Source organism: Chenopodium album, chromosome 2 (assembly GCF_948465745.1).
Source record: "Chenopodium album chromosome 2, dcCheAlbu1.1, whole genome shotgun sequence".
Lineage (NCBI taxonomy): Eukaryota > Viridiplantae > Streptophyta > Magnoliopsida > Caryophyllales > Amaranthaceae > Chenopodium > Chenopodium album.
In genome coordinates, this window is record NC_137835.1 from 59425473 (window position 1) to 59439839 (window position 14367).

Sequence of the window (14367 nt, forward strand, 5' to 3'; positions counted from 1 at the left end):
GTGTAAGGCATTCCCGCTAACCCTAGAGGGGCTGGCAGCGGAGTGGTACGGAGCCATCTCAAAAGGGTCCGTTTAATCATGTAATCAGTTGAAGATAATGTTCATGGAGCACTTTGTCACCCTGGTGGATCGTACAAAAATGACCACCGAGCTGATGCCACTAGTGCAAGGAAAAGATGAGCCGCCCGTGTGAGAGTTCATCACCAGATTTAATAAGGAAGCAACAACCATCCCAAACATTAGCTAGGAGGCAGCGATGCTAGCAATGCAAAGAAAATTGTTTTTGGGTTCACTGTTCAGAGCGTATATGGGGCGATAGACTCTTAAAATGCTGGCCGAGGTGCTAGGAAAGGCGCATGAATTCATAAAAGTAGATGAGACAAATAGGGCAATGCTGAGCCGAAAAACGACAAGCAATCCAGTAAAGCGAGGTAAAGACGGTCGAGATGGGAACACAACCAAGTTGAATCAACCTAGCCAGGCTGAAAAAGGTCACAGGGACGCAGACAGAGCGGTCGGGGTGAGAAGATCGGACCAGAAATGAGGAGGTTGATTTGGAAGGTTTGACCATTACACTCCGCTCACTCACTCGAGGACTCATATATTCAGCGTGAACAAAGTTGAAGATAAGTGGCAGAGACCACCCAGAATGGTGAATAGAAGTCGTGACCCAAGAAAATGGTGTGACTTCCACAAGGACCATGGGCACACCACGGACGAATGCACGCACCTGAAAGACAACATAGAGGACTTAGTGCGGAGAGTATACTTAAACCAGTTCAAGCAACATTGTGACTCTTGTAGGAGAAGATAGGAGGACAAGTCTGGACATGACCGTAGAGGAGGTCGCAGAGGTCAGGGTGTATGTGATCAATGGTGGAAAAATGCATGGTGGAACCGTGAATAGAGCGCGGGCTGACTTATGAGCAATGATCCACCAGATAAATTACAATGAGAAGCGCAGGTGGCCGCCACTTCCTCCGCAGCCATGAGCTACATTTGATGAGTATGAGCAAGAAGGCATAATTTACCCCCATGACGACCCTCTGGTGGTGAGAATGAGAATTGCAAACTGGGAGGTAGACCGAGTACTAATAGATGGTGGCAGCTCAGCCAACATCTTATACATTAGTGCATTCAAAGAGCTAAAGTTGGACAGAAAAGACCTAAAATAGGTGAGTTATGAAGTCACCGAGTTCAATGGTCCTGGCTTATCATTGAGGGTATAATTGTGCTATCAGTCCGAGTGAGAGAGAGGTCAAGCGACGTGACGTTCAAGTAGAATTCTTGGTAATAGACTCCCTATCACCATACAATGTGATTATGGGAAGATCGCTCGTTCATAAAATTGGCGGGGTGGTATCGACCTATCACCTTGCCATGACATACACAACTAATGAGGGCGGTCTGCAAAGCTCAGGGGAAGCCAAAAGACAGCCTAGCAATGCTATATCAGAGCTTTGAAGCAGCCCACTAGGACCAGGAAACATTCAGGCTTCGAGCCAAGGTCCAGCGAGCAGGTCGAAAATAAATCAAGGAAAAGAAAGCGGGAGGAGTATCACAAAGAGAAGGATAAGAAGAAGTTAGCAATGGAAAACTTTAAGCCCGCAAAGGAAGAGGCAGCCAGGCCACCACCCAGCGTGGAGCACATAATTATTCAGCTTACAGAGGGTGACGGTTCTAGGACGGTGAAAATTGGAAAAGATATTAACCCTAGAGTGGGAGTCCACTTCATAGAGCTGATGAGGCAATAAGGACATTTTTGCGTTTTTAGCAGACAAGATGCCAAGGATTGACCCCGCGGTCATGATGCACATGTTGAATGTGAAAAATAACATTAAGCCAGTCAGGCAGAAAAAGCAAAGCTTCTCCACGGATAAAAATCAGGCAATCCAGGAGGAGGTAGACAAGCTTCTAGAAACATGATTCATAGAGTTTTGTGATTATTCAGAGTGGTTGGCCAATGTGGTCATGGTAAAGAAGGTGAATGGCCAATGGAGGATGTGCGTTGATTTCACAAATCTCAACAAAGCATGTCCAAAAGACTGCTACCCGCTACCGCGGATTGACCAGTTAGTAGACTCAACCAGCGGCCACGCTTTGTTAAGTTTCATGGATGCCTTCTCGGGGTATCACCACATCAGCCTGCATAAACCAGACAGGTAAAAGACCACATTCATTCATCATCAAAGGGGGAGTGTACAATTACATAGCTATGCCCTTCGGGCTGAAGAATGCGGGGGCTACTTTTCAGAAGACAATGGATAGAGTGTTCATGCATCAAAAAGGGAGAAATGTTGAAGTATATATTGACGATTCAATTTCAAGATTGTCACATAGGCGGGGCACATTATGGACCCATAGGAAACATTTGCCACGCTAAATAAGTATAACATCAAGCTCAACCCAAAGAAATGTATTTTTGGGGTGAGCTCTGGGAAGTTCCTGGGTTTCCTGGTCACCGAGAAAGGAATCGATGCCAACCCGGAGAAAGTGGAGGTAGTCTTATGTAATACTCCATATTTTATGTATTTTTATAGAGTATTTAAGTATTTATAAAGTATATTTTAAGGGGTCAAGTATTTTAATTAAATATTTTAAAGGGTTAATGTATTTTAATTATAAGGTTTTATAAAAGTAAAATATATGTTTTGTGTCAAACATTTATTAATTATTGTGTCTTGTTTAAAATATTGTATATAAATTATTCCAACATACTCTTATTGGAATAACCCTTGTGGGTCAAATATTTTATAATTCAAGCTCATTTATTCATTGAGCCCAAAATTAAACCCTACTCTCTACTCTATAAATACCTCTCAAAACCCTAAAATTTGCCCACACAAGATGATAAAGAGGTAAATTTATTTTCCCTTTTCTTATTTTCTTTTCTTTTCTCCTTTTTACTTTCTTTTCCCTTATTCCTTTTTTTTTTCTTTTTTCTCTTTCTTTTCTTTCTTTTTTTTTTTTGCTTTCTCGTAGAACTCCACTTGAGTGGAATTGTGGGTGGGGTTGGGAAGCTGCTGCTGCCACGTCACCCTCTGGCAGCCCGCGTCACCGGAGCTCCGACCAGCCACCTGCTACCGGCGAGCCACCCACGTTGCCGGCCACACGTGGCTTTGTTTCTTCTCCTTCCTCTTTATTTTCTTACTTATTTATTAGTTTGGGTTTTGTTTTTATTGTTCAAAGTTTGTTGAATTAGTATTAAAATCATGTTTTAAAGATTTTAAATTATATTTTCAGATTATTATTATGAGTATTATTTTCAGATTTGGATATGATTAAATTAAAGTTGGGGATTTAAAGTTTATAAACACTTGATTTTTAGGGTTCTTTTATCAATTAATTTAGGGGTTTTGAATACCCATTTATTTTAATTGTTAACCAAGTATAAAGATATGATTTTGATGAGTTCTTAAGGAGTTTTTTTACAAGTAATAATGTTGGAATTTTTTGAAGTGGTATAATTGTGGTTTTATGAAAAGGTTTTTTTTTTTTTTTTTTTTTTTTTTTTTTTTTTTTTTTTTTTTTTTAAAGCCCCTACTAGGGAGGATTAAATTACTAAATCAAGCAAAGAAAAATTAACAACATCAATTGACAAGTTATCAACCCACACTCTTTGCCCCACCTCCCAAGGTTGGAAGTGAGCCAAATGGTGAGCAACACGATTGCCACTACGCTTAAAAAAAGACCACTTAACATCATCAAAACTAGAACAAGCCACCCTAATATCTTCAATAATTAGATGAAAATTACTACACCCAACAGCAGCTCCACGCAACGCTTGAACTACAAGAAGACTATCACTCTCCACCGCGATCTTCTTGAAGCCCCTATCTTTAGCAACCTGAATGCCGCACCATACAGCTTTGGCTTCAGCTTCTTTAACTCCCCATTTCTCCCTGTATTGACTTACGGCACAACACAACACCTCCCCGGAGCAGTCCCTGGCAACAACTCCTAAGCCAATCCCTACCTCACCCAAGTACCCCGCATCTACATTCACCTTAAACCACCCCACCTCAGGTTTATTCCACTACTCAGGATGCTGAACTCTAACCTGGACTGTCCCCTTGCTCCCACTGTCTCTCGCACTTCTCACCTCTCCACACACCTTCATAGCGTATGCCACAATGTTCGTAGGGTCAGGTTGAGAACCTTCGATGACAAAGGAATTCCTGGCACCCCATATTGCCCAACAAATAGTAAAGATAATCTGCACATCAACCTCATCAACTTCATTCAACAGGTGCTCCCACCAATCAATTACGGTTCGGAAATTTAAATTAAGAACAAACCTTTAATTGCTGCATTCCCATAGATCCTGAGCAAGAGCACACCCCTTAATAGCATGGAGAACATCCTCCACCTCGTGATGACAAACATAGCACGTATCATCATAGCCTGAAATACGCGAGCTAATCCCCTTATGGGTAGGCAGAGCAATCTGACACGCCCTCCACATAAAAACATTCACTCTCGGTAGCACAGTAACATTCCAAATCTTCTTCCATATCATTCTAGGGGATGAGGTAGCTTCTTCCTTCTTCTGCCAATCATCTTCGAAAAGAGCCTTGCAGGCTGAACGCACCGAGTAAATCCCATCTTTTTCGAGGTCCCAGCAAAGAGTATCATCTGGCAGTCTGTTACTCAATGGGATACTCATGATTCACTCTTGATCAATGGGGAGAAAATTTGATGAAACTGCAGTATCATCCCAGCACTTCCTGGTAGTATCAGTCAAGTCACTTACCACCAAATTTGGGTTATTTGACCCCCTATGAGAGAGAACCCGCAAGGATTGTGTGTGAGGGATCCAAGGATCATCCCACACTCTAATTGAATGCCCATTGCCCACCCTCCATCAAAAGCCCTTCTTAATTACCCACTTTGCCTCCCAAATACCTCTCCAAGTATAACTTGGGCAATTACCCAAATCCGCTTCCATAAAAGAAGACGAAGTGTAATACCGACCTTTAAGAACCCGTTCAAGAAGGCTATCCGGCTTCATAATTAACCTCCAAGCTTTCTTACCAAGTAAAGCCCAATTGAATAATTTGAAGTCACGGAAACCCAAACCACCTTCACCTTTCGGCCTACACAATTTCTTTCATGCTAACCAATGAATCTTCCTTTCCACTTGCTTTTGATCCCACCAAAATTGAGCAACCAAAGAGCGGATCTCATCACAAAAAGAAGATGGAAACTTAAGCACACTCATCGTGTAGGTAGGGAGATATTGGGCCATCGCCTTTATCATAATCTCCTTACCCGCCTTAGATAGAACTATCCCCTTCCACCCTTGTAGTTTCTTCCATATATTCTCCTTTACCCCCTTTGTAATCACTTTTTTCGACCTACCAACCACAGTTGGTAACCCAAGATACTTATCATGTATATCTACCAATTTTACCCCGAGCTTACTTGCCAAATTCACACGCCTCCCTTGAGAAACCCCCTTACTAAATGAGACAGTCATCTTATTAAAATTGACTTTTTGGCCCGACGAATTTTCATAGAGGCGAAGAACCTCCTGAATAGCAGTCACATCATCCTCCAAAGCTCTAGTGAATATAATGCAATCATCAGCAAACAATAAGTGATTAATTGAAGGAGTCGTAGGAACAATTCTCACACCCCTCAAGCTACCCTTTCCTCTGCTCCTCTCAAGAGATGAGATAAAATTTCCGCACATAAGATAAATAAATATGGTGAGATAGGATCCCCCTACCGAATCCCCCTACTCGGAACAAATTCCTCCGTTGGCTTCCCATTGACCAAAATAGAGAAAGAAACAGATTTTACACAATCCATAACACATGAACGCCATTTGTTATCAAAACCAAATTTCTCCAGAACCACCTCTAAAAAGCCCCACTCAATACGATCGTAGGCTTTCGACATATCAAGTTTCATAGCCATGCTACCTTCAACCTGAGCCGAATTTTTCATATGGTGGAAAAGCTCAAAAGCAACCAGAATATTATCAGTAATCAAACGCCCCGGGGTAAAGGCACTTTGATTAACTGAAATAATTTTATCAAGAAAATTTTTTAATTTGTTTGCAAGCACTTTCGACACAAGTTTGTAAACTACATTGCACAAAGAAATAGGCCAAAAATCCGACATACTCTCTGCACCTTTTTTCTTCGAAATAAGAGCTATGAACGTTTTATTCAAATATGAAGGCATAGGCATACCTCTCAAAATAGCTAGCATAGTACTAGAAACTGACAAGCCAACGATATTCCAGTAAGACTAGAGGAAACGTGGGCACATTCCATCTGGGCCCGGAGCCTTAATCGGGTGCATTTGGCCAAGAGCAACTTTAACCTCGTTGTAGGCGTCGTTCGAAGTGCATCTACGTTAAAGCATGTGGTGAATATGCTTGGCACTCATTGGAAGTGGGAATTGACATAATACGATTAGGGACAGGGAAAGTAGGGAGCTGCCAACAAGTTTTTAAGGAACTTGTAAACCGTTCACGGATCATAAAAGGCAACCACGATTAAGGGACAACGAAAGGCAACAACGATTGACCCGTGAAAGTTACACCCCATTCATAATCCATGAGATTACTAACTCCAGATGGTTCGAAACCACAAAAGGAGGATCGGGGATGATGGTACGAAGTGAGTCATGGAGTCACATTCGCCCGTATTGGCCTTTACTCGATTCTTATAGTTAAAAGTGATTCCTGCGATCTCAAAGGCATGCAAATAAAATATTCAATTTGCTCCAAACTATTATTAAGCTAAATTGGTTGAATATTAATGCAACATATAATTCTATAATATCGTGATCACTTGATTAAATAACAAGATTAAAAAGGAACCTAAACCGGTTGTCCAAATTATCTTATTAGGCGTGATTTTCAATTACATATTCCCTTTAACATGCAATATGGTGATCAATAATAAATAATTGAATTATCATTAATATTGGAAGCAATTTAACAATAAATTGTTAGTCAAATCAAATATAAACCCTAATCATGATACAAGCAACAAGAATAAAAATAAGAGTAATTAAGTGATTAATTACACACTTTCCGCGTTTCCTTGAAATTGCTACATCATGAATAAATTGTTAGTAACTTCAATTAAAATATAAATCAAATGGAAATTAAATGAAATAAATGTAGACTTGATTTGGTCCAAACCCTCAGTCAATTATACCTTTCACGCCTTGGTTTAAGTATAGAACTTTGGGTATTGTATGGACTCTTTGGAGTGTTTAAGGAAGAAATTATGAAAGAATAGGGAGGCTAGTGTTTAGGCTAAAGAGGGAGAAGAGAATTATTTGATTATCAAGCTTATTGATTATTGGAAAAAGGGTTATATCACATCTATTTATAAAGAAAAAAAAGAAGGGTCGAAGAATTAAGATAAGATCCGAATTAAATCGGAATAAAACTTGATAGACTGCAGTTTTTACTGTTTTTGTTTTTATCATATCTTTTGATCCAGAAATCGGAATAAGATGAATAAGATATTTTTGGAAAGCTCTTGAAGTCTAATTCTAACCCAATTAGAATCAGATTAAAATGTTTTGAATAAGTAAAGATATGGCCGAAATAGTGGGACGGTATCAGTTTTGGATAGAGTTTTTTTATTTAATTCATATCTTTTTCGTTATAGCTCGGAATTGATATTATAATATATCATTGGAAAGATAATTTCAAGGGCTATTCAACCATATAAAATTTGGATAAAAACTATTATGCACGAAAATAATATCTGTCTATCTTTGAACGTCTTTCAATTCGGATATAAATAGGATTTTAAAAAAAAAGGAGTTTTATTCAATTTCAAACTATTTAATCTTATCTTTTCAAAAAGGATAATTAAGATCTTTTAGAAACTTATAAAAGCTTCAAATTAATCCTAATTGGTTTAGGAATTGGATTAAATAATTTGGACCCTCCACATGATCATTGGGTCGTAGGTAAGGTGGGCTTAGGTTCGGTTTGGGCTCGGTTTAATATTTTGGCCATAACTTATTCGTTATAACTCGGATTTAGGCTTATAATATATTGTTGGAAAGCTCTTTTAAAGACCCATCCAAATATTCAATCATTGGACCCAGATTATGGACCAAAATAAACTGGATCAAACATTTTTATAAAAAGGACACGAAATGAATTATTTTGGGTTTAAAGGCACGAAAAGAGGAAAATAAGTTATGGTTTGGGGAAATGGGCTAGGAATTGGGTTGGTTTATGAAATGGAAATATGGATTTGAATATGGATTAAAGAACTCCAAAGATTAAATACTCAACCCGACCAATAATGGCGATGAAAGGTTGTTCATCATCGGGTTTGGTTTTGGGGAGACATTTTTAGGTGTCCATAGAAGCCCCCACTTTGACCGAGTTTGTAGAAACGTCAGTTTTGAAAACGATAGTCAAAGTAGTCAATAGGGACGGAGAATGATTTAAGACGTTCTGCGATCCTAAATCACTTTGTATACGCCGATACCTGCAAAAAAATGTTAATTCCACAGATAAAGAGTAAAGGGATAGAACGCTTATCTGACACCAGTGTGTCGGTGACAAATGAGTTTGGTATTTTCCTATGCTTGAAGGAATCAACCGGATGACGTTTGTTGAAATGCTTTCCATGCTTGAGGAAAGCCGACAGATGAGTTTGGTAGCTTTCTAAGCCTGAAGAAACCTACCGGATGATACCTTCCATGCTGGAGGAAAGTCGACATATGATTTTTGCGTTTTTCTATGCTTGAAGAAATCCACCTTTAATGCTTTACATGCCTGAGGAAAGCCTATAAAGGAATTTGACGGTTTTCTATGCTTGAAGAAATCCACCAGATAATACTTTCCATGCTTGAGGAAAGTCGACGAATGATGAGATTGCAAGTCTCTATATATCGAGAACCTTGCGTCATGATTGATGGTGGTTCGATTGTCCCCGAACGTGGGTTGTAGATGGTCCGCTTGTCCCCGGATGTGGGCTGTAGTTGGTTCGCTTGTCCCCGAACGTGGGCTGTAAATGGTTCGCTTGTCCCCGAATGTGGGCTGTAAATGGTTCGCTTGTCCCCGAACGTGGGCTGTAGAGATGGTCCGTTTATCCCCGGACGTGGGCTGTAAATGGTTCGCTTGTCCCCGGACGTGGGCTGTAGATGGTCCGCTTGTCCCCGGACGTGGGTTGTAAATGGTCCGCTTGTCTCCGGACGTGGGCTGTAAATGGTCCGCTTGTCCCTGGACGTGGGCTATAGATAAGACCTGCAAAATAAAATTTGCCAAGGGACTCGTATATACTGTGATTGACTTGACCAAGTTTGACTTGACATGACATGACATGTGTATGACTTGTGATTGTGTGTGTCTTGAGTGAGTGTGTGCACTGACACAAGCAATTAAAAATGCAAAAGCAAAAGACTTGACCAAGTTTGACTTGACATGACATGACATGTGTATGACTTGTAATTGTGTGTGTCTTGAGTGAGTGTGTGCACTGACACAAGCAATTAAAAATACAAAAGCAAAAATTTTCCGTCATTTTTGTCATGAGTGAAGGGTACCGACTTTCTCCCGAGAAAGAAAGACGTGAAAAATGAAGTTTTGTTTTTGAACTTCCCCAAAATAAAAGTCATGATAAGTAAAGGGAAGAAGTTTTGAACTTCCTTGTTGAGCAAGACAAAATGAATCACATGGATTTTCTTCTTGTCATATTGAACTGCCCGTCTTGAGTATAATGTATGCATGATGTATGTTCTTAGGCTAGGAGGCTAAGGATAATTACGTCATGTGACACGATAGATGAATGAACTTAGGTCATGGAGCTAAGCATCACATATGGTGTAAAGAAATGATCTTCAACGTTACTTAGGTTTGGAAGCTAAGCACGTATATAGATAAAATGATCGATGAGTATCGCATAATGAATGTCACATAGGTCAAGGAGCTAAGCACAATATGCGATGTATGAAACAATGAACATTGCTTAGGTCTAGAAGCTAGGCAAGTATACAATGTCTCTTTTGATGTTGTCTTGAATGATGAAGAAACATGCGCATCGTTGAAGTAAGATTTAATGATAGAAGGTTCCTAGAAGGAAAGGTGATATGGATATGTATGTGTGAGTGTGAGTGAAGTGTGTGAATGTGATACTAAGGATGGCTACAAGGGTTATGGTGATGGAAATAGATGTGAGAAGAGTCAAAGATGATGACTCTTTAGGCTGGGTAGGCTAAATGATGTGGGTTCAAGCCCCCAAGTCTAGCTCTAAATGGGTAGGGGTAAGCATTGGATATTCTTTGACTGGATCATGCATGGATATGAATATGAATGTGGATATGAATGTGAATGTGGCCGCACCTCGATGTGAGGTTGCCTACGTATCCGTTAGGAATCAGGCCAACGTAGCTCTAACCGAACATTGCACAAGTGTGTGCACACCCCAAAGAGGTCTTTCAAGGGTTGTAATGTTATTATGCTGCAGGTTTAAGGAAGAAAGGGGTAAAAGGCTCAAGACCTGAGAGAAGCCCCCAAGATATGCAATTATGTATTAGACTTTGCAAGTTTATTTTATTTTTCATATATTTTTTTTGTTTTGATTTTTTTTTTTTAATTCTTTTGAATCAATGTAGGCAATCTCAGATCATGCGGTCCATCACTCACTTAGCATTCATGTTTCTCAGGCACGGTGCCAAGCACTCGATGAGAGACGCAATTTGAGACGTGTTCATATCAAAGACATTGGAACACTTGCCTTTAGACATTGTTTTATTGTTGCTTTGCTGTTTTTTTTTTAACTTGCTTTTTGAATGTTATACAATTACACATCTTCCAATCTAAGGTTTAAGTGAATGTGGGTTGAAGAAATGAAGGCCAAACGTTAGACTAGGTTCAAAGTGGTTGATGAAGAAATGGAATGTGATTGAGCTGTTAATAGGGAATGACAGGGTTGCAAAGGTGCCTCAAGTCATTGGTGTACCTTGTGTTTAGTTCAGTAATTGAATTTTTTTTTTTTACTAATGACATGATCGAATGAAAAGGAAAGAAATGCTCATTGATGAAAAAGGTAAGAAATGTGACACATAGACACATGGATAAGGAGAACCTATGTTAGACTTTTTAGGGGGAAGGGTTTGAAACAAAAGAAGAAGAAAACATGAAATCTTGGTGAGAAGCTTGCATCGTGCATTGTCTTCATGGCTGTTTATGAGTTACTTCTAGCTGCCTGCTGAGGAAAATAGTTTCATGTTGTTGATGTTTTGATTGGAAGGAAAGAAGGAAGGAGTGACGTTCCCCTTATTCTTCCAACTATTGCTTAGTGATTTTAGACTCAAGTACTGTGTAAGGATTATTTCACTTAATACATTCACTCAATACTCGGATTGAAAAGGAAGAGTGTATGAAACAATTTTGAAATCTGATGGGAGATACTCCACTCATTTCTATTACGACGGAAAATGTCGAATGCATGGTCCTAATATACGATCATAAACAATATAGTGCATTACTCGAAGACAAAGTGTGTGCAATTACTCAACATGTGTGATTAGGTGAGTTTATTAAGACTCGTGGTATGATCGCATGGCTAGACATGAGGACGTTGTGAAAAACAAAAAACCCAATGACCAAATAGCACGGAAGACTAAAAGACAAACTAACTTGATTAATTTTGTCCAATTTTAATGTTTATGCTATTTACTAGGTGAAAACGGTCCATTGGCAATAATTAGTGATAAATAAGATCAACCATAATCAAAGACAAAGAACACATGTTAAGGTTAACTCAAAAATCACAAGAAACTAGGAAGAGGACTAGAATTCTAGAAGAGTTATGACTCATGGGTATAAAAAAATAAATAAATAAAAATAAAAATCTATAATCCTATGTTATACGAGTTGACACGAATTAAAGGACTTGGCTAAGAATATCTTGACACGAAAAGAAAAAAAAAATTAAAAAAAAGGAAGAAAGTTGACGCTAAAAAGACACCTACACTGGACAGGCTGTAGTATATCGGTTATAACTTTTGATCTGTGACTTTGATGTGGACTAAACCAATTCTAAATGAAAGAAAAAACTCGGGGCTACAGATCCATAGGTGGTACAACACGTAACTATTTCTAGAACTCCGGATATGACCAAAACAAGTAGACTCTTGTGCAGTATACGGGAATAAAAATCCGGGTGACTCAAAAATTAAAAAAAAAATCTATGGCTTGACTCTAGTAATAAAAAAAAAGGCATGATAAGAGAAAAATAAATAAATAAAAAAGAGTAAAAAAAATGCACATATAAGCACATTGTCACGCATGATGCAATGAAGTTCGCAACCTAAAGTCAAGTTCTATGTTCGACTATGGTCAAGCTTTTGGGTGTCAAAGGGTACCATGGTTAAGAGTTTGGACGCGTTAGCAAGGCAGCCTCCCTTGAGGGAGTATGCCAACGGGCGGCTCCGCAAGTTCGTAATGAAATCGAACTTGACTCCATGGTTTGGGTGGATTTAAAAACTTGGATGAACCCTTATTGCCATGAGCGTTTTCGGGTTGATAGAGCATAAATCCCCCGGGCTAGCCACATACGTAGAACACGTACTATTGTGGAAAAATAGGTAAGCTAAAATGCATATGCATATGTGACAATGCCAATTAAATCGGAGGAATACAATTCAAGAATCTCTCAAGTCTCATCCACTCGTCTCAATTAAATACCGATCACTCAAATCGATAAATAACCAAGAATCCTCCCCAGTGGAGTCGCCAAATTGTAGACGTCGTTCGAAGTGCGCCTACGTTAAAGCATGTGGTGAATATGCTTGGCACTCATAGGAAGTGGGAATTGACATAATACGATTAGGGACAAGGAAAGTAGGGAGCCGCCAACAACTTTTTAAGGAACTTGTAAACCGTTCACGGATCAAAAAAGGCAACCACGATTAAGGGACAACGAAAGGCAACAACGATTGACCCGTGAAGGTTACACCTCATTCATAATCCATGAGATTACTAAATCTATATGGTTCGGAACCACGAAAGTAGGATCGGGGATGATGGTACGAAGTGAGTCATGGAGTCACATTCGCCCGTATTGGCCTTTACTCGATTCTTATAGTGAAAAGTGATTCTTGCGATCTCAAAGGTATGCAAATAAAATATTCAATTTGCTCCAAACTATTATTAAGCTAAATTGGTTGAATATTAATGCAACATATAATTCTATAATATCGTGATCACTTGATTAAATAACAAGATTAAAAAGGGACTTAAACCGGTTGTCCAAATTATCTTATTAGGCGTGATTTTGAATTACATATTCCTTTTAACATGCAATATGGTGATCAATAATAAATAATTGAATTATCATTAATATTGGAAGCAATTTAACAATAAATTGTTAGTCAAATCAAATATAAATGTTAATCACGGTACTAGCAACAAGAATAAAAATAAGAGTAATTAAGTGATTAATTACTCACTTTTCGCGTTTCCTTGAAATTGCTACATCTTGAATAAACTGTTAGTAACTTCAATTAAAATATAAATCAAATTGAAATTCAATTAAATAAATGTAGACTTGATTTGGTCCAAACCCTCAGTCAATTATACCTTTCACGCCTTGGTTTAAGTATAGAACTTTGGGTATTGTATGGACTCCTTGGAGTGTTTAAGGAAGAAATGATGAAAGAATAGTAAGCTAGTGTTTAGGCTAAAGAGGGAGAAGAAAATTATTTGATGATCAAGCTTATTGATGATTAGAAAAGGGGTTATATGACATCTATTTATAAAGAAAAAAAAAAAAGAAGGGTCAAAAAATTAAGATAAGATCCGAATTAAATCGGAATAAAACTTGATAGACTGCAGTTTTTACTGTTTTTGTTTTTATCATATCTTTTGATCCAGAAATCGGAATAAGATGAATAAGATATCGTTAGAAATTTATTGAAGTCTACTTTCAAAAACAATTAGAATCAGATTAAAATATTTTGTAGAAATAAATATATGGCCGAAATAGTGGGACGGTGTCAGTTTTGGATAGGGTTTTTTATTTAATTCATATCTTTTTCGTTATATCTCGGAATTGATATTATAATATATCATTGGAAAAAAAATTCAAGGGATATCCAACCATATAAAATTTGGATAAAAACTATTATGCACGAAAATAATATCTGTCTATCTTTGAACGTCTTTCAATTCGGATATAAATAGGATTTTAAAAAAAAGGAGTTTTATTCAATTTCAAACTATTTAATCTTATCTTTTCAAAAAGGATAATTAAGATCTTTTAGAAACTTATAAAAGCTTCCAATTAATCCTAATTGGTTTAGGAATGGGATTAAATAATTTGGACCCTCCACATGATCATTGGGGCGTAGGTAAGGTGGGCTTAGGAT

The 14367-nt window shown here is 38.3% G+C and overlaps 1 protein-coding gene across 1 annotated transcript; it reads right to left on the reverse strand.

Annotated features, from left to right (window-relative positions):
* Nucleotides 1–3553: 3553 nt before the first annotated feature.
* Nucleotides 3554–4666, reverse strand: LOC145573514 (uncharacterized). The gene is made up of 4 exons (XM_081631795.1): nt 4414–4666; nt 4299–4324; nt 4103–4216; nt 3554–4006 (listed from the first exon to the last, which is right to left on the reverse strand). Exons 1-4 carry the CDS (start codon nt 4664–4666, stop codon nt 3554–3556), a joined length of 846 nt encoding a protein of 281 aa, XP_081487921.1.
* Nucleotides 4667–14367: the final 9701 nt, after the last annotated feature.

Coding starts and splice junctions, on each gene's coding strand:
- LOC145573514 (XM_081631795.1), bottom strand. CDS start 4,666: ATGAGTATCCCATTGAGTAACAGACTGCCAGATGATACTCTTTGCTGG. Junction 4,325..4,413: donor CCATAAGGGGATTAGCTCGC/GTATTTCAGGCT, acceptor GCTCTTGCTCAG/GATCTATGGGAATGCAGCAA. Junction 4,217..4,298: donor TGGGAATGCAGCAATTAAAG/GTTTGTTCTTAA, acceptor GTTGATGTGCAG/ATTATCTTTACTATTTGTTG.